This window comes from Brassica napus, chromosome C5, assembly GCF_020379485.1.
Source record: "Brassica napus cultivar Da-Ae chromosome C5, Da-Ae, whole genome shotgun sequence".
NCBI lineage: Eukaryota > Viridiplantae > Streptophyta > Magnoliopsida > Brassicales > Brassicaceae > Brassica > Brassica napus.
Window position 1 is genome coordinate 11749529 of NC_063448.1, and position 21289 is coordinate 11770817.

The 21289-nt window shown below is 37.2% G+C and overlaps 4 protein-coding genes across 4 annotated transcripts; 2 read left to right on the top strand and 2 right to left on the bottom strand.

Annotated features, from left to right (window-relative positions):
* Nucleotides 1-5241: 5241 nt before the first annotated feature.
* LOC106347282 (dehydrin ERD10-like) lies at nucleotides 5242-6662 on the bottom strand. Its single transcript, NM_001315610.1, is given in 2 exon segments — nucleotides 5242-5874; nucleotides 6183-6662. Coding segments are annotated over 2 exon segments (816 nt in total). The 5' UTR covers nucleotides 6552-6662; the 3' UTR covers nucleotides 5242-5427.
* Nucleotides 6663-11014: 4352 nt separating this feature from the next.
* LOC111211007 lies at nucleotides 11015-12686 on the top strand. The gene is made up of 2 exons (XM_022711839.2): nucleotides 11015-11347; nucleotides 12122-12686. Exons 1-2 carry the CDS (start codon nucleotides 11235-11237, stop codon nucleotides 12327-12329), a joined length of 321 nt encoding a protein of 106 aa, XP_022567560.1. The 5' UTR covers nucleotides 11015-11234; the 3' UTR covers nucleotides 12330-12686.
* A 1179-nt stretch (nucleotides 12687-13865) lies between these two features.
* On the top strand, nucleotides 13866-14446 carry LOC106347278 (auxin-responsive protein SAUR62-like). The gene has a single exon (XM_013786796.3). The coding sequence runs from the start codon at nucleotides 13866-13868 to the stop codon at nucleotides 14319-14321; it is 456 nt and encodes a 151-aa protein (XP_013642250.2). The 3' UTR covers nucleotides 14322-14446.
* On the bottom strand, nucleotides 14347-16824 carry LOC106347280 (4-coumarate--CoA ligase-like 2). Its single transcript, XM_048756729.1, has 5 exons — nucleotides 15334-16824; nucleotides 15119-15264; nucleotides 14943-15010; nucleotides 14731-14833; nucleotides 14347-14641 (listed from the first exon to the last, which is right to left on the bottom strand). Exons 1-5 carry the CDS (start codon nucleotides 16541-16543, stop codon nucleotides 14528-14530), a joined length of 1641 nt encoding a protein of 546 aa, XP_048612686.1. The 5' UTR covers nucleotides 16544-16824; the 3' UTR covers nucleotides 14347-14527.
* Between the last annotated feature and the right edge of the window lie 4465 nt (nucleotides 16825-21289).

Sequence of the window (21289 nt, forward strand, 5' to 3'; positions counted from 1 at the left end):
TACGGCAACTCCTGCTTCTGAAACCACGTGGCCCAAAAATCCAATCTTCCTCTGCCAAAAGCTACACTTACTCAGCTTGGCAAACAACTGATGTTCCCAAAGCTTACCCAACACAATCCGCAAATGCTCAGCATGCTCTTCTCTACTCCGAGAATAAACCAAGATGTCGTCGATGAAAACGATCACACACTTATCCAAGTGCTTCTGAAACACATCATTCATGAGCTTCATGAACGCTGCCGGTGCGTTCGTCAACCCAAATGGCATCACCACAAAATTGAAATGTCCATAACGTGTATGGAATGCCGTCTTCTGCACATCTCCCTCAGCTATCGCAATCTGGTGGTATCCCGATGCCAAGTCAATCTTAGAGAACCATGAAGCTCCCTGCAACTGATCCAACAACTCGTCGACACGCGGGAGTGGGTACTTATTCTTGATGGTCACTTTGTTGAGACCTCTATAGTCGATACCAAGTCTGAAACTCACATCTTTCTTCTTTACAAACAACCCTGGTGCTCCCCACGGTGAAGTACTCGGTCTGATAAACCCCTTATCAGATAGCTCCTCCAACTGCTTCTTTAACTCCGCCATCTCAGCTGGTGCGAGACGGTATGGAGCTCGTGAAACTGGTGCTACTCCTGGTTCCACTTCTACCGTAAGAACGTCATCTCTAGCAGGTGGTGGCCCTTTTAAAGCCTCAAAAACGTCCTCGTACTCGGCGACCACTGGAATATCATGCAGCTCCTGCTGACCGTCCTCCTTAACCATCAAAATGGTTGGCAAAAATCCCTCTGCTCCACCCTCTAATAATTCCTCTGCACACAACATGGAGACGATAGGAATTTCCTGGTGTGTCTGAATGCCCTCGTAAATGATCTTCCCTTCTGCTCTAGGGATATTAACTCTTGCCTTCGGACAATCCAAGACTACTCGATGTCGCGACAACCAATCCATCCCAAGTATAACATCGTAGAAGCTCATCTCAAGCTCCGTCAAATCTTCGAGCAACTCAACTCCTCTAAGAATAACTGGTACATCGCGATGAATGCCAATTGCTCCCAACTTCTCCGTGCCGGCAGTCTGAATCTTCTTAGCCTTCGGTTCGAAGACACCCCGAAAAGACCAAGACTAGGCTAAGCGTGGACTCCCAAAACTATGAAAGGCTCCGGTGTCGAATAAGGTGTGAGCTGACTCTCCTCCAACCGAAACCAATCCTACACGAGATTTTTACTAACTACACATGATAACCATAGACTAATTTACTCAAACACAAACAAGAATGGAAAAGACACATACCCGCTATCGGCTCAGCTCCCTGAGGATCTCCAACCGCAAACACACGTGGAGCGATGGCTGGACGCTTCGGTGGTGGTGGAAGCGCTGCATTTCCCCTCCTCGGACAATCTCTGTAGATGTGACCCGGCTGGTTACAGCCGTAACAGTTCCTCGCTGCCACTGCTGGTGCTACTGCCGCTGCTGGCGCTGCAACCTGAGTACGTGGCGGCTTCCTACAATTCTTTGAAATATGCCCAAACAGACCACAGTTAAAGCACTGGAGACACTTTTCAAAATGCTGGCGACGACAACGCCCACAACGGGATGCCCCATCCTGCTCCAAGGTCCTCTTCTGTGACCCTGAAGTCCCTCCGGTCTTAGGCTGAGCTGCCTTGGAGTACTTCTGCTTCTCTACCATACATAACTCCTGCACAGCAGCCTTCTCTACCAGATCCTCCAAACTGGTGTAGGTAACCACACTACACCTACCGCGAAGTTTCACACGCATCCCATCTTAGAACCTCCTGATCAGATCATCCTCATCTATGCTGTTACACACAAACCTGCGGAGTTGGTTAAACTCCCGCTCATACTCCCTAACAGACTCTACACCATGCCTCAAATGCTCGAAATCCTTATTCTTCTCACGCAAAGCTTCCCTCAGAAAATACTTATTGTTGAACGCGTAAAGAAAATCATCATATGTCAGCTCGTCACGGTGCATCAATCTCACTCCATCCCACCAGATTGATGCGTCTCCACGTAAATACAACTCAGCGATGTTAAGCTTGAGCCTTGGTGGGCACGAGATGGTCTTCAAACACTTATTCAAACTGTGCTTCCAATCGTGACTATGCTTCCAATCGTGAGCAACTGTAGGTTCCGTTGTTCCAGTTAAATGCTCCAAACTCACATACTTCATATGTCCCAACACCTTGATAAATGTCTCATCAACCTCGGGCACCTGAAGTGGGAAAGCAGGCGGCGGCGGTGAGACCTGAAAAACTCTTGGAACCGGCTGAACGGGAACCTGAGGATACTGCTGAGATGGAGCCTGCTGATGTGGAACCTAATGATCATGATGAACCTGAACTGGTGGAGCCTGCTGCATGTGAATCTGAGGACCCTGCTGCACCTGAACCTGAGGACCATGTGGAATCTCCTGACCCTGCTGAACTGCAGCCATCTGTCTGGCAACCTCCTGAGCAGCTACTCGGACAGCCTCCTGGGCAGCTTGCTGGACTGCCTCCTGTGCAGCCTGCTTAGCCGCATCCTGAACCATCTGTCTCAGAGCATCATGATCAATAGGTGGAGCCGCCTGCTGTGGAACTGCGGGCTGAACATGCTCATCCTCAGCCTCTCTAGCAACTCTGGTGGTCTGAGTACGAACAACTCTCTTCCTGGACGGCATCAGAAAGGAAAGCAAAAAGGTTAACTTATGTCGAACTCTGGAGACCAACATTTAAGAAGGAGTGATACCGAACGGAAAGGTGCTATTTATTTTCATTTTCAAAATTCCCAAATCCCCGAAAATATTTTGAAATCGTCTAAAACTGTTTAAACCGAATAAAACCGAATAAAACCAGGACTCCAAAATCGCCATCCCAGGTCGGAGCCGGGACGGAACCCCGCTCAGATACCAAAATTTTGGCACCCGTCACTTCCGAGATATAATAAATAAATACAAGCGGAAATAATAATAATAATCTCCATATCATAATATAAAAGTCAATACGATACCATAAGGCCTAAAGGCCCAACAACGATAACATCCGAAATATAAAGTACGGCATAAACCGAAAGTCCGAAATACGAAATAACATAAACGATAGATAGAAGCCCAAATGCCCAAAAGCGATAAAACGATAAGAGTGATAGAAGTCTAAAGCTCGATAGTAGTAAAAGCCCAAAAGCACCGGTCCGGTATAATCACTCCTGCTCGTCGGTCTCACCTCAAAGGGGAAAAAAAGGAGGGGTGAGCGACGGGGGAATCGCCCAGTGAGGTATGGGATGCTAAACCACAAACCACTAACTCAGTTCATAGCACTACAACTATGTAGGCCTAGCTCTAGCATGAAGCAAACACGGTGTCTATTACACCACACAGAACAATCACATATGTCTAGTGGACTAGACATGCTACAATCAATGCGATAATAGCATTTCCTCATAAAGATATATATATATAACTCTACAGGCGTAGATAGTACAGTAGTCCACTCTATACCCCCGCAATATCCACAAACAAGCGACCTAGTACAAACGTCTCTGTACCCTGCTAAACACACGGCCTAGTACAGATATTTCCGTACCCCGTGATCTCTCAAACAGGCGGCCTAGTACAAACGTATTTGTACCCCGCAAATCCCGCGGCCTAGTGCAATCACCTCTGCACCATGCAATCTCAACACATGGACTAACATATATACATATATATATATAATTAACAGTTCTTAACATCAATCATTTCAATCAACCATTGAATCATTTATTATCCTATTTCCGGTTTAACAATTAATAACATTAGTGAACAAGCAAGACTCTCAAACAGACTCGATTCACAGAGACGGATCATGTTTCGAAACTAGACTTTCCATAACGGTAGTACTAAACTAGTTCAGGATTTAAACAGAGAATCTCTCACCTTAGCAATGAAGAGAAGTGGTATCTATGAACTCCAGCTGCTCAAATAGACTCCAAATCTGAAATCAGATCGAAATTTCGAGTCAGAACACCCTTTGAACGACCAAAAACGGGTGACTACGGGAAAGTCAACCCGCTGGTCAAAGGTCAACCCGGTCAACTCTGACCCAAGCCGGTCAACCCTTGACCAGACTGAAATTAATTTAAACCAATCAATTTTTAATTGGATCATCCGGTTTACTTAACCGAAATTAATTAATTAATTAAAATAACCGGTTTAACCTAACCGAATTCTAATTGATTTTAACCGATCGGTTTAACGTAACCAACCGGTTAACCGAGTCACCAAGTTGACTCATCGAGTCGATTCGGTCGAGTTGGCGAGTTGCCGGTGAGTCACTGGCGGCGACGGCGGAGGAGCGGTGGCTTACCGGCAAAGTCACCGGCGACAGCGGAGGCGCTGTGGCAACGCGGAGGCGCTGTGGCGACGCGGCTGCGGCTTCCCAGCGGCGGACTGACGGCGGCCGGGCACGGCGGCTTCGGCGAGCTGGCGTCGGTGACGGCGGCGCGAGCGTTTCACTCGCGCGCGAAGGGAGATCTTCCGGAGGCGCGTGAGGGCTCGTCCGGACTCCGATTGCAGCGCGGTTGGTGTCTACGGATTTGTCTCGACGTGAGGAACACGATGGTGGTATTGCATGCACGAAATTCTTAACGGTTAGGAAGTTATGGATGATTTATTAAAACGGCCGAAACGAAACTTAAAAGGCAAACGGTTTCCGGCAGTTACCTAAGGTGACGATCGGTGGTGACGAGCTGGGCTTGATCACGGCACACGGTGGCTCCGGCGACGAGCTCTGGTGACTCTCCCACTACAAAATGATCACACTTCCCCTTAGCTCTCTCTCTCTCCAAAACTTTTTTGATACTTGGTGGAGAAAACAAAGTTATGGGAGTGGATATTTATAGAAAATACCTTGGCTATTTCAACTGGGCTTGGGCCTTGACGGGTTTGCATTTGTGGGCTTGATAATGGGATTGGGTCATGACAGATTCATCTTGACTTCTTGAGAAATAATTGCTTTAGTTGTGTGTGTGGTGAGTGGGGTTTACATGTCCAAGATCTTAAGAAGCCAGATGGGGACATATTTGAACTAGTTTAATATTCGTAATTCGTAGTATAGTTTTTTTTGCTCTGCTGGATGGTGTTAGGATTTAGTATTTGTTTTTACGTCTTTTTCCTATTATATATGTCATCATGTGAAACTCTTGCCGCGATTCTAAGGTGATCATGTGGTTACCATAACTAGGAACCAACTGTATACGAAGAGTTACACACATAAACGTTACTTAGAAACACAATACAAACTTTATAAAAGAGATAATGAAATTACAATATAAAGGTGCAAATGCAAATCAACGAAAAACACAAATCTTACAGAACATCATAAAGATTAAAGAGAAAACCATCAAAGAAACACAGCAAATGTCCCACACCATTATATTATTTCATCCTTCTAAATCATCGGACTCCTTTTCTTTCTTCTTCTCCTCCTCTTCAGTGCTCTTGGCGTGATAACCTGGGAGCTTCTCTTTGATCTTCCCCATCAGTCCTTTCTTCTCTTCCGGATGCTCCGCCGTTTTCTCCGTCACTGGTACTGCAGCCGCCGTGTCGACCACTTGAGAATCCTCTGGTTTCTCGCTGTGACCTGGAAGCTTCTCCTTGATCTTCTCCATCAGTCTTTTCTTCTCCTCCGGATGCTCTACCGTTTCCTCCTTCACCGGCAGGGTGGCGATGACTGGAGTGTCATCCTCTGTCTTTGTTCCGTGTGGAAACTTCTCCCTGATCTGCTCCATTACCCCTTTTCTATCTTCCTTTGTTTTCTCATCTTCTTCAGCGATCTTCTTCTTCTCCTTCTTCCTCTTCTCACCATCTTCTCCTTCTTCATCGCTTGACTGTTAGAAATCAACACACTCGGGTTAATAGAGATTTAACTAATAACTAGTATAACACTAATCTAAGTTTTATAAATAATTTTATATAACACTCGGAGCAGTTTTGTGCATAGCGAAATAAAACATTCGTTTATGGTTCAGTTTCAAAAAAAAAAAAAACATTCGTCTATGGTTCCTAATATTGGTGGTTAATATAAATGTGTCACTCAGCCTCCAAATAATTAATTAAAACATATGTTTAGTAACTGTTTCAAACCCCACAAATATCATCTCAGCACTGGTCCTTACGGACTGTATACGTTACTTACAGAGGAAGAGCTATTGGATCGGTGAAGCTTCTGGAGGAGACTAGGTTTGTTCTCTTCTTCTTCTTCCTCGTGCTTATGGTGAAGCTTCTCGAGGAGAGTAGGCTTATGCTCCCTCTCTTCCTCTTCTTCGTGCTTCGCCACAAACGCCGGCGGTTCCGAGACCTGAGCCTTGTGCTCAAACTCTGACTCAAGTGTCGTCGTCTCTTGAGGTTTCACTTCCTCTTTTTTCCCCAAGAAGTCAAACAGTCCACGATCCTTAACCTCTCCCGTCGTCGCAGATGGTTCCTCCGTGGTGGCAACCTTTGGGGTCGACTCGTGTTCAGGGACGTTCTTGAACTCCTCCGAAGCGTTCTTGTACTCTTCAGCCATAGTTTTCGCCTGAACAGTTAAACGAGAAAAGATAAACAGAAAATATATATGAGAGCTTTGCTTTGCTTTGCTTTTAAGGTGATGATAGTGTAGAGCTGTGATGAGTATTGTGAATGTGATGAGAGGTGAGAGTGGGGTTTTATACTGTGAGCGAGAGGGTCCAGGCCAACGCGGAGGTCACGCTGTAAACATTTAATTGATTTTTTTAATAAAGCAAAAAAGGATGGTGATTATTTTCTTAAATTGCAGAATGAACCTCTTTTCTTTAAGTCGGTAGATGAGCGAATCATGAGAATATATGAGATCATCCATTTCTTTTTATTGATTTAAAGGTTATGTTATTAATATATTGGTGAAAAACTGAAAAGTTAAACAAAATATAGAATATCGCATAGCCATGTATTTTTTTATCTACGGGGAGCTGTATCGATTATCGAAGTATGGTTACGTGGTCTAAAAGTACATCCTTTAATATATATTTATTGCAAGACATTAAATTAATTAGATTAGAGACAAATAACTAGAGAGTTTGTAAATAGAACTCTTACCATTTTTTTTTTTTTAAATACTTATTCATTCATGTTTCTTCTTCTCCAGAGTACCTTTAGAACTCTTACATTTTGTTTAAAAAGAATCAATAATCTTTCATTTTTCTACCTGTTGTCATTTGTGTTTTAAAACTTTTGTCTAAAAATTTGCATAACCAAGCTATCAGAGCATGTTCGATGGGAAAGATCCTATTAGGTCTCTTAAGTATATTTAATTACTAAATTTTTGTTAAGAGATCTTGTTAAAGTATTTTTGTTTTCTTTGCTCCAATGGTAAAACCATAGGGGTTCTTAAAAAAACACTTATGCATGTCTCTGTGTATCTGTGAATGTTTCCTTTGAATGAAACAAAAGCACCAAAGTGATGTTAAACTGCACATCGTGCTTAACAAATGAGTTCTCCAAAGAATCAAGATACAAGTTGTGTTTCTCATTTGTCCAGCCACCACATTCATCCTGCAGAAACAATTTTACAAAACAAAAACAATATTGATGAGTATTTATCATCCTGCCGGTCAGTGAATGGAACGTAAAAATAAACAAATGCATAAATGATAAATGCAAAATTATGCATCGTATTTTAGTTTTTATCAGAAAAAATATCGTATTTTAGTCATCATGACCATCACGACTCGTGGCAGGAAGTAATTGATGAGAAAAAAAACTAAACGGTCACGGTCAGTGAATGGAACGTAAAAATAAAAATTATAGCGGAAAAGACATTGTCTAAGCTAATGAATGATAGCCGCGTGTCCGGGGATCGTTTAAAGGATCCACATCTGGGATATAGGTCGGTTTTGATAGGCTAGTGGTATGGATGTCGGTCATGTGGGGCAGCTGAACATATTGGGTCACGTCGGGCAGAAGCTGCTAGGTCCATGAACACTAGTCCTGAGACGGATCGGATATCCGGACAATTTTAAGATATTCGGATCCGGATTCTTATCCGGCTGATCCATAATTTTACTATCCTTATCCGGATCCGGGTTCGCAGATATTCGGGTGTCGGATATCCTTCTAAAAATTATAATATCCGGCGGATATCCGGATCCGAATTTGGATCTTTAAAATAAATAAAAAATAATATTAATATATATAAAATATTAACAATAATTTAAAAATAAAAATATATATAATTTTTTAATTATTTCTATGTATAATATTACAAAATTTACATAAAATTTATATATACTTTATAAAAGTGAAAATATATTAAATAAAATTAGTTTTTATATATAGATATTACTATTTTTGAAATAGTTATTAATAAAATTTACGGATCCGGATATCCGGACTAAAAAATCAAGATATCCGGATCCGGATTCGGCTTTGACGGATCCAATATTTTACTATCCGGATCCGGATTCGGCTTCTCCGGATATTCGGATTCGGCTTCTCCGGATATCCGGATTTTCGGATCGGATCCGGATCGGATCACAGATCGAATCCAGATCTCGGATAAAAAATTTCAGGCCTAATGAACACTACTCTTGGATAGCAAATCTCACCTCAGACGTTACATGGAAAAATGATTTTTTTTTTTTTGAAAACTATGGAAAAATGATTTAAAAACCTTCAGATGCAGTAAATATTGAAAAAACTGGTTAAATGTTAAGGATTATACCATTTTCAAAATTAATGAATGATATTTTTGATGAAGGTTTGAAGTAAAATGATATAAGATTTAAATTAAAAAAACTTCTTAGGAAAATACAGTATAATAACCTATTTAAATTAATACTCTATAAATTAATATACACTAAAAATCTCTATATAAAATAATATAATTTTATAGTTTCAAATTGAGTTTTTTGTTCAATTAGTATATCAATAAATTAATATCTCTATAAATTAATAAAAAAAATATAATTTTGGTTTAGTTCCAACATTATTAATTTATAGAGGTTTCGCTGTAACTAAATAATAAATGTATGAACTTATAATTTTGTGGTGTCACTTTCAGCTTCTCCGGTTATTTCCATTACGGACGAAACTTTATCATTTTAATAGAGGTGGGCATTGAAAACGCACCATTCTGGAATCTGCTACAAATAATTAAATTATGAATCGTGTTCGGCTGAAAGATTCAAATCGACGTGCCACATAATAAATCGAGACGTTTCATGTACACGCGACCCGTAACATTACCGAATTTTGTATTTTAGGCATCATTAGGGTGGTTACTATACCGACACATACCAAACGAAGCAATCGTTTTCGTTACTAATTTGGGGAATTATTATTTAATTAGTTAAGTTGATCGCAACACAAATAATTCAGTGCACCAAGTCAAAATGTTTTAAGAATAAATTAAGAATAATCAAACTAGAAGAAGGATCAAAGATACATCTGGTTCGAATTAAAAAAAAACACAACCATAGCTACTGATGAAACTCTTGAATCAGGAGATAACTTTCTGACTGTATGTTTAAAGATTAACTAGAAAATCAGTGCGTCCGCGCGAATTTTGATTTTTGGGCGGGAGAATTTGGTTGTATTTCGATAAATGGCGTAGTGACATTTTCAAACACATAGATTACTCGGAAAATTGCCACAAATATTACATTCTTAGTAGTTAGTACCATTTTTCATGTCTATACTAATTATTTTTACCCTCACTTTTAACGAATGATAGAAGACACTTATACCCCTAAGGTTAGCTAATATAGACTTACGGTTTAGAGTTGAGAAGTGAGGTAGAGTTTTTAGAATATTAAATTTAAGATTCTAATAAATATAGATATTTAAAAAATATATTTATTTTTTTTAAATAGTTTCAAACATAATTTTCAATTTTCAAAAAGAAAATTTGAAAAAATAAAATAAAAATCGAAATTTTTTTTTATAAAAAAGTTCAAATAAAAAATTTATAAAAAAGTTCAAATTTGAAAATTATAATTCGAAAACATAAAAAAAAAATTATTTATTTATTTAAATAATGATTTATTATATATATAGAGAACAAAAGTATAAGAGTCTTTTGCTACTTAATGAAAAATATATTTTTGAAAATGTCCATTTAGTAGTGGTAAAGATGAAAAGTGGTATCATGAAAGTGGTAAACATGAAATTTTCCCTAGATTATTTGTCTAATTCTAGGTTTTTAGGAACCTACTTGAACATAGAAGAATCAAATGAACCTAATCTAGAAATTTATTTTATTCAAACATAGTTTAATTTTAAAATTCAAAAACTAATACCTGAAAAACCAATATGTATTCAAACGTGTAACTGAATGCCCATATCTAATTAATTTTGTAAACAAATATTTTTTTGTTAACCGGTTTGAATTTTCGTCACGAATAGAACAATTTCATTTAAACCTGTGAAATTATTAAGGTTAACACATAAAATAAATGATGTCGAATTGTTAACGTAAATACAATTAATGAAATAGTTTGAAAAAGTGTAAAAAGAAATGTAAAATATAATAAAACAATTAAAATAGTTAAGTTTTGTTTTGCACTTCTGTGATAAATAAAGTTGAATTAATTAGAAAATACAATAAATGAAGTGGTTAGAATTAGTTAAAAAAAATTAAAATCCGTAAGAATCCACTTGAAAATAGATAAGTAATATTTTGTACAATAGAAAAGATGCATCAGAACGATCTACTATACAAGTATACAACATCAAAACACACAATTATCCTTTGGTATTCATATTATTGAGTATAAAGAGAGAATTGTACCCTAGAGACAGTACAATTTTATTGAGTAAAACACAAATGATCAAACTCCTCCCATACACTTGCGTACACGGCAATGTTTCCATCAACAAACAAAAAAAAAACTCAAGTTTCTATATTTTGTTTCAGTTAGTTTGATGAGATCTCGAAAGGCCCAAAGTATCGTTTGGCGTAACACATGATCTACTCATTACGCTAACATGGGCTTCTCCACTCGGGTCGGGTTAAATCCTGCACCGGAAAGTTATAACCCGACCCGCGATTATTGACAACGAGATCGAGAGAGGAGGGGAAAAGGAAGAGGAGGAGAGAAGTGTCGAACTCGACGCTAACGAACAAACAACATTGTTTCATCTCCCAAGATTTTCGAATCGTATCCGAAGAATCGATCTTCAATCTCGGCTATTGATCGAGGGAGAAGAATCGGATCTTTCGGTGAGCGAAGCGATGATAACAAGATCGAATCTAGCGGAGCAACTGAGGGAATACCAGATTCGATCGAAGCACGATTGGGCGTCGGTCTCCTTCTTCTCCTCAACCTCGAGCTTTTCGTCGTCTAGGTGAGAGATGTTTATTCCGTTTCGTAAGATCCGAGATCTGTGCATTTGTTTTTGGTTTCCGTATCTTCTTCGTTTGATATATTAGCCCCCTAGTACCTGCGTAAGTTGTAGAGAATTTCGATTCGGTTACGTGAATTTTTACATTCCGGGAATATAAACGAAACTCGTCAAAATTATATGCTCAGATCATCGTATAATACAGTGTTAGTTACATTCAAATCAACATCATCCCCTATGTGTTCACAGCATGGATCCAAGACGTTTGTGGCGTTTTTTATTAGTATGTGCTACACGTCAAGGTCACTTGCACTGTGACCTTAATGATATTGTCGTTTCAGCAGAGATTAAGCTAGTTTTGCAATAGGTCTTCGTGTTTTAGGGTGTTTATAAGAGTAGTCAGTTTCAATTCGATATTTTTAAAGTATATTATTATCACTACCACTCTTGGTATGATTGTGTTTGATAGTAACCAATATAGAGATAGATAGATATGCAGAGTAATGTGTTTATTGATTCCTCTAACCAGTACGTGCCATGTTCTTGGCTATCAAATAACAGAAGAGACATGGTTCTCTATTATTTGCGTCAAAGCTTTAAAATAGATCACGTTTCTGTTAAGTAGATTTGCATCTCTATTTCGAGTTTCTATCCCATTTTGTTATATGATGCTAAGTTGCTCGAAATTTCCTTTTTATCTCTTACAACCATGATTGAGTCATAAGCCGTTTGAGTTTTTTCTTAAAACTTACGAGTGCATACATCTTCATGAGGCAGGGTGGATGTTGTAGTCTTTGTCATCTGGGAGCTTGTCATCTTAGCCTTCTTAGTGTTCTCAGCCGTTTCCTTGTACTTCAAACGATTGCAACTCGCCTTCATCTTGGTATGTGTCACTTTGCTACTACTTGTTTGCATGAAGGTCACAAAGCAAGTGAGATCGGCCAGGAAGAAGAAGCGAAGGATGCTTCTTCCACTTTCTATGTAAAGAAACACCAAACCATATGAGAAGTTGCTACTCTCTTTTTTTTTTTTTTTCTTCACAAAACTCGCCTTCTGGTTCACCCTACTGGTCCAACTGCGCGTTTAGTTTAACGGATGATGAAGATGACAGTTATGCTTACGGCAGGGGGATTAGAGCTTTGAGTCATGTCAGGATGACTTACCCGGCAATCTTAGGCTTTAGGGTTGTTAGAGTCTGACAATCATTTTTCTTCTGATTAGCATTTTGGCTTTTGTTCAGGGAAAATAATGTGTTGAAAATTAAAGAGTTATGTTTCATGTGTAATTGTGGTTGTGAAATTCAGACAAATGAGAATTATAATATCAAGCTTGCATTATTTGATTTCCAGTGGACCACGGGGAGTAGTTTTGTTCTTGTTTTTCTTTTGTTTGGTTTCGGGTTTCGACTCCGTTTAGTGAATGAGAAACAATACAATAAGTCGTCGGAGACACGTCTCGAGAGGGCTCCTCCTCTCATCCTCCGAGTTCTCTCTAATCATTAGGCGTGTGGATGGAGTGTGGTGTAAATAACTGGGCCAAGCGCCATATTGATTCATAATAATGGGCCAAGCGCCATATGATTTTCAGAATTGGGCTAAGCGTCATATGATTCTCTCGTCATGTCCATGTACATCGTCATGAAATTTTAGGTTCAAGCTTCATCAATAAGGACCACAAAAGATTAAGATGCACCAAATAGAAGTTATAACGGTGTAACTTCATCGTTGAAAAGTGAAGGCATGTAGGATTTCATGTGACTTGGGGGAAAAAGACAAGAAGAAATTAAAACAAGGGAGATAGATACACAAGAAAGTGAAAAATAGTGAAGTTGAGGACGTGAATATGTGGAAAAAGCAGCAGCAATTTGCTCTAACCGGTCACATCTCACATGCTCTGTTTTCGTCACCACATCTCCTTTTACCTTCTCACAAACTAATACTTTGTGTGGTCTCAAAATTATGTAAATGTGGTTTTGCCACTCGTAATTAAAATTATTAATACAGTGTCCAGCTTTTTCTTCTCACCAAGTTCTAAAATGAAAACAAAATTCTCAACACCCAAAAGTATAGTATTATTATTGCGAGTAATAATCAGTTGATAAAATAGCTTATCAAAAGGCACTCTCCATATATTTTTATTAACTTTATAGGACGATCTCTTGTTTAATTTGTTATAACTTATATCTATTATTTAACTATTATATTGTTTTCCATATTTTCAGATTAATTTGTCTCTCATTTCTGCCAACAAAGTTATTGTTCGTGCTTAAAATGCAAGACCATATAAATACATAAAAATTATATTATTTTTGTCACAAGACACTTTAAATCTTTTTAACCTGAATAATGACAGAATCACACGGCTACCTTACACCTTCCACATATTCTTAATCCTTCTTTGTGGCCACATCACAAGCTACCACAAACACTAATCACGTTTTGTAGTATATATACATGGAGAGAGAGAGGAAGGTATAGTTTCAGACAGTAACAGTCTATCAAACAGTACACACAACGGTATTATGTTGGTAACAGATAAAAGAGCAGAGAGATCAGAGTCGAAACATATGAAGAAAGGATCTTGCAAGAGTCATAGACTCACCAATATGATGGAGAAGTGGAGGAAGTGTAAGAAAGGACACTTCTCTGTGTACACCAGAGAAGGCAAAAGGTTTGTTTTGCCGTTGGATTATCTGAAACATCCAATCTTTCAGGTCTTACTGGAGATGGCGGAGGAAGAGTTCGGTTCCACAATTTGTGGCCCTTTAAAGGTTCCTTGCGATGGAGGTTTGATGGATCACATCCTCATGTTGCTCAGAAAGAAGAGTTTGTCTAGCCATGGTGGTGGTGATGATGATGTGAAGAAGAAGAACCATGATGTGTCATGCAAAGAAGCTTCATCGGTTTCATATTTCTTCCCTCTCTTTCGCTGCAACGCAGCCCATGATCAGACCAAGCTTCAGTCTCTAGTTTTTTAACACTTTTACGCGTTGAGGAGAGCGCTTTTACAAAAAAAAAGTTATTCCTGTTTGTATATATATAGAGAAACAGAGATTTTGTATAAGCCTTGCAAGTTTGTATATCAATATTCAGTTTTGACTGAGATTTCCATAGAAGAATTAACTAAATAAATGAGTTAACGAATACTGAAGGGTCAGATAAAGATGGTGGACACAGCTTCCTGCTAGAGCTTTGAGGTTGTGAGCTTTACAAGTTCTCTTCTTAAAATTTTGCCAGAAGGATTCTTAGGGATTGAAGCCAAAAACGTGACCTTACGTATCCTCTTATATGGAGATACCTAAGCAATCAAAACAAAACTCAGAATAAATCTAAGGAACCACAGTTGAATTAGTAACTAAAAACATGATCTGCATTGTTGGAAATAACCTGTTTTGCGACGAAGCCCATGATTTCACTTTCGGATAAGTTACTTCCAGCTGTTCTTAAGATATATGCCATTGGATATTGCCCAGCTTTCATGTCAGGGATGCTTCGAAAAAACATTAAGAAAGAAAAAGTAAAGAGCTACAGCAAAAAAGGGTAGTCATTAAAAAGAGAAGAATTTAGTGATGGGTCATGTTAAAAAAGCAAAGCCTCACGGTATTACTGCTGCATCAGCAATCTCTGGATGAGCAAGCAACAATGCCTCTAGTTCAGCTGGAGCAACCTAAACAAACATTTTAAACCATTACCAAAACCACCAACTTAACTATTTCAGATGTATCATGCATCAAGAAAGAACAAACTCAAGATGATTATTATTTTTATTTATTACCTGATAACCATTGCATTTGATAAGCTCCTTTAATCTATCAACAACAAAGACAAAACCTTCACAGTCAATGTAACACAAATCTCCAGTCTTCAACCATCCTTCTAAATCAATAGTAGAAGCAGTAGCTTCTTCGTTCTTGAAATAACCTTTTAAAAACAACTCAAAACAGTTTCATACCAACACCAAACAAAAAAAAAAAAAAAAGAATCAAACACCTTTCATAACGGTAGGACTCCGGAGCCAAAGCTCCCCGGTTCGACCCACCCCCAAGACCCGACCCGTATCCGGATCCACAATCTTGCCCTCCACACTCGGAGCAAGCAAACCAGAGGATCCGTACCTCTCCGTCTCCTCTTTAGTAAACATAGAAGCAACTATAGCCGCCGTCTCGGTCAAGCCATAGCCTTGCAGAACTCTAACGTTACTGTATCTCTCAACGAACTTCTCCGTCACCTCTCTGCTCAGAGGAGCTCCTCCGACCACGACGGTCTGCAACGAGCTCAAGTCGTACTTCGAATTGATCTCCTCCGCGCCGTTAACCATGGCGACCAGCATCGGCGGGACGAGAGAGAGATGCGAAGGACGGTGAATCTCCACGGCGGAGAGAAGCTGAGCCATCTCGAACCTGGGAAGAACCACGATCGTCCACCCTAGAGCGATCAAGCTCGTCGCGAAACCGCCGAAGCTGAATATGTGGCACATCGGGATCGTGCAGACGGTTCGCTGCTCTAAACCGAACCGGGCTCGGTACGCTTGTACCAAAGCTATTAAATTACGGTGAGTCAGCATTACTCCTTTGCTCTTCCCCGTCGTGCCTGATGAGTATAACAGAGCAGCCGTATCGTCCTGGTTAACTCGCTGCTTCACTCGCGACTCGCTCGGCTCCGTCTCCGTCTCCATCATCTCCTCCAAGCTCCCGACTATCTTGGCCCGTGCTCCTTCGCCGGAAGATGCCACGCGGTTCTCGTCCATGAGAACCACCGGGTGATTCGAGTTCGAGAGCTTGGAGACGAGCTGGCGCGTGGTGAAGGCGAGGACGGGGCGCGAGTCTTCGATCTGGTTCGAGATTTCCCCTGGAGTGTTGATCGGATTCGCCGTGGTGATGACGGCGCCGAGTGACATTACGGAGAGGGAGACGATGGGGAAGAGGATTGAGTTTGGGGATATTATAATGACCACATTGCCCTTGCGAACGCCTAATGCGTAAAGGCAAGACGCGACTCTCTCGACGCCGAGCCAGAGCTCGGAGAAGCCGAGGCGACGACCGGTTACGGCGTCGACGAATGCGGTTTTACCGCGGTGAGGCTGTGATGAAATGAAAGATGTGACGTCGAGGTGTTGGTTTGGCGGGAGAGACATTGGTTCGCGTTTGCTGTGGAAAATGGAGGTTGAGTCGCAGAAACCACTTTTTCGATCTATCGTCATCGTTTTGGATCCTGTTTCGCCGCCGTGCCTAACCGTCACTTTGGTTGTATCGTATAAAGCCTCTCAGTGATAGGCCGTTAGAGGATGGAAGTTTATGTTAGGTAACTCCTGACCCATAACCTGATTACGTAACCGTAAAAGCCCACTTAATTATTGTTTTTTTATTATTTGGCCCAATACGTCTTGGGCCTTATCGTACACCAAAAATAAAACTTCATTGTTCATCTTCTGTTGTCTAGAGCTTTTAAATTAGTTTCTAAACGAGTTCCTTAGTATTTATTCATTTTTAAATTGCTTAATCATTTACTTAGAACTAGGTGGACCGCCTGCACATGCTATTAAATTAATAATTACATATTTACAACTATATAATACTTATGTTACATGTATGTGGTTAATATGAAAGATTCGATGTTACATATTGATATTTATACTATGTTCATATGAACAAAAAATACATTAGAACGTTTAGATTAAAAATTTCAGTGTTTCGTATAAACAATATGAGTTATGGAAAATACAAAGTACCTTAAGTCCATAAAGTAGAGAAACCAGACCTTAAGCCCAAGGCTTCGAGTTCTGTCTAGATTAAGGTAAAACCCACACATCATATAAGCTCATATTTCCCATGTCTTGAGCGCCAGATCATCATGAAGAGTGCACTCGATTTTCTTAGCACCAACATCTTTCCAGTCTATTGAAAGCACTGTCCCATTAGATTCTACCTGTTGATTGTGCAAAACTACAAAAGAGTCAAACAAAATGCCAAAAACATTGTAATCTCCATGAGAGAAGAAAGACTAAATAGGAATATAGATAGATAGATACTCACAAATGATTTTCTCTAGCACTCCTCATATCCTCATCAGAATTCAAATATATCTCACGGAAGAACTTGTTCAAAGCAGCGTCTCCTTCAAGTTTATCATCCTTCTATTCTTCTTCACTTCATCTTCAAGCTTGTCATAGTCCTTTACTTTCTTGGAAGAACGATAAGCCGATCTCATTGAAACCTCTGCACAATTACACAAACAAATAATAAATTTTAAAATGTCAAGAGTCTGTGATTCAAACTTCTCATCAGGTGAAACTAAATAAAAAGAAAAAAATAGAAAACATGTTTAAGAAATTCGGGTCTGGCAAAACTGCTGGTTGTTTGCCATGTTCAAGAGAGGCCCATGTGATTATCTCTGCTTTTAAAAGACTTTTCTTAATTTTGGTTGATATTACTTCATATATGCACTTCACTACTGCTATCTGAATACACACCGCAAGAAAAAAAAAGGTCAATACAATGTGTACAACTCAGAACATGGCATTGTTTGAGTTTAAAAGGACAGCTTGGTACTATCTAATAAAACGAATCATTTATATCTGATAAAGCGTATCCTTTAGATACATAACTCTTTCAACTGCTTATAGGTTAAGCATGATTATTCTGTTAGTTCAAAAAGTTAGAGTTCAAAAGGTTTAAAAGGACTGCTTGGTACTATCTAATAAAATGTATCCTTTAGATATCAATTATCCAATTACATCAATAAACCAATTACCTTTCCCAACAATCTCAGTTTGAGATGATACGCTTTCTCTCTTGGAACATCAGTCGCAATACTCAGATGCAAAATCACTAACATAATTGACACAATTTACACAGAAGTGTTTATCATGGAGGTGTGTTCTGAGAATGCATTATGCTTCAAACGATCACATTTAACACTAATCTTAAAACATCAGAAAAATATAATTGAGAAAAAAAAAAATTTCACGCATAAACCACATAAGAAAATCAGCCATGAAATATAAAAGAGAGATTTGAATTACCTGAGATTTATTATCATTGGTTTCATTGTAACATCATAGATGATTTACGGTTTCCTTCTCTAAGCCTTGAGTCAGAAAAGAGGTAATTCTAATAAAAATATTTAAAGATGTAAACAATCCCCAAAACATAACAAATTATATAATTGATATGACAACGTCAATGAGTTTCAAAGTTTTTAAAAAGCTTTGAGATTACCTTTGGCTCTCAGACGTACCGAAAAGGATCACGCACAATAAATAAATTGCACTTGATTAGCATACACATCTTATATTATATTCTTGATAAGTGATTTAACTTTATAAAAAAAAGAATTACCTTTTTCGAAAGGGATGATCAGTTCCTGGATAAACAGAGTCGTCTCTTTTTGTTAGTTGAATCACTACTGATGCAAAAATATAGATAGAGATACAACATGGAGAGGAAGAGAACTAAAATAAACGGAGAAGAAGAATCCCCCATAAAATTACCAGTAATGATGTTCCCGTCTATGAGTTACTTATTGATTATCATACACCTGCGCAAGATCACAAAAGTATAATTTAAATTAGAACGATCAAAAACATATGAAAACTTAAAAGATAGATGCGTGAAACTAATGGGGGTGACGTGATATTTATATAGCAAATTAGTTTAAGTTTCTAAATGACCTAGTTTTCAAGAGAAGCTATGAGATAGAATATCCTCTAATAAATTTTAATTCAGCTATGAGATAGAATATCTTCTAATAAATTTTTTAAGATATTCTGGTTATAATATATACATAATTTTGGTAACTCAAATCTTGCTATATATATATATATATATATATTTAAATATTAAATGCATGATATTAGGAAAGAAGATATCTCGTCAGTTGATTGCAACTAATTTTTGATAAAACAAATCCCACTATAATGATTTAAATAATAGATAATAAGAAAAGAATAATGAATTTTAACGTTAAAACCCCTCAACTAAGTTTGTTTTGTTTAATTTTACCAAACTAAGTATTTAACAAAAAACCCCCTAAACTAACTTTATTTAATGAATTAAACTCTAACAGGTCATAATTACCATTACTACAAGTAAATCTTTAGTTTAGGGGTTTTTACACTAAGTAAACATAGTTGAAGAATTTTACCATTAAAAATGAAAAATGAAAAATATTGTAATAGGAGGATAAATTTTCAAAATACATTTTATAAATTAATGTATAAGCTTCTATAAATGACTTAGAACCTTTTATAATAATTTAAAACATCTGATAAGCCAATATAAATAATTTTATAAATGTATTTTTGATTTTATAAATGATTTATAACGCATGCATTGAATTATTAGACATTAATAGTTATTATGATACTTTATATACAAATATAATTCTTTCTATACGAATATAAAATCATTATATCAATTCAAATAAACATTTTTGTTTATTATTTTATGTAATTTATAAATATATAAAAAAAAATTGATCGCATTATTACTCCTTCATAGTTTCAACAATTAGTTACCATAAATAATTATTTTTAATATTATGTAGATTATTTGGAAAGTGGTAATTGAATTATCTTTTCCTTTTAGATATGATTATAATAAATAAAATTAAAAATCATCGGTCAATCAAATTATAACAATTTGAAGAGTTAATTTATGATCAACACGTAATAAAAAAATTATGTGACTTCTCAATCAAGATATAATAGGATTTATATTTTTATAAATAATTTATAACATTATAACATTATATAAATAATTTTAAAATTTTGATAAATTTATTCTGTAAACAACGATAAATAATTTAAAAATCATATTAATAAACATGTTTGGATTTTGTAATATTTAAAATAGTTATTATATAATTATATTCGAATACAATTCATCAAGTAGAGTATAAAACTATTGTAATTATCTTATATAAAAATTCGTTCATTATATATTATAGTTTATAAATATTAAAAGTAATAAATAAAACATTATTAATCTTTCTATAATTTCGAGAATTAGTTGCCATAAATTGTTATTTGTAATGTTCTTTAGATTATATGGCAAGTGATGTTAAATGTTTTTAGACTTACCTTAAATTTTAAGATCTAATTTAAATAAATAAAAATTAAAAACAATCGATCAATCAAATTATAACAATTTTTTTGAAACTTCACCTATGAGCGACACGTTAGCAGACGTCACTAAATTGACTTCTCTTGGGGATTATTTTGTTTAATCGATTTAGGCTCGTGCATAAACATTTCGTGGCCGACCGTAATTGGTATCAATCAGACACAATTATCTTTTGAACTAATACATAGTTGGCTACAAATTACCAAATAAAGTGATCATATTTTAATATTTACGATTCTACTTTCCGACTCGACCTTAACAACTGACAAGATTGATTATGCGATCTTAGAACAACATTATTGGACAATATCTTTTTTTTTTGGGCAACAATCGGACAATATCTCTTTTTTCTTTTGATAAACTATTGGACAATATCTCCAAATAAGTATCTGTCATGTTTTATATTAATATTATATTGTAGTTTTGTTGAAAAGTTAATTTTTACTTTATTTATTTTAGAGAAATTTCCTAGGATAATTATTTTTAACTTTTTGTCACAAAATAGACTCCAATGAAGAAAATGACCAAAATAAGTTTTATTAAAAGGTAAAATATATTTTTATCTTAGGGTTAACTAATCTAGACTTAGGGTTTAGAGTTAAGAGGTGGAGTTTTGGGATATGGTTTCAAATTTTAAAAAATAAAAATTAAAAATTAAAAATTTCAAAATAAAAAAGGAGCTATTTTGGTCATTTTCTTTTTTTAATGGTTATTTTTGTGACAAAAACTTAAAAATGGAGAATTGCCCTTTATTTTATTTGAATCATTCAAATATGGACATTTGGCTTGATCCTCTTCTAAAAACATATGTGCAGACAATGGCG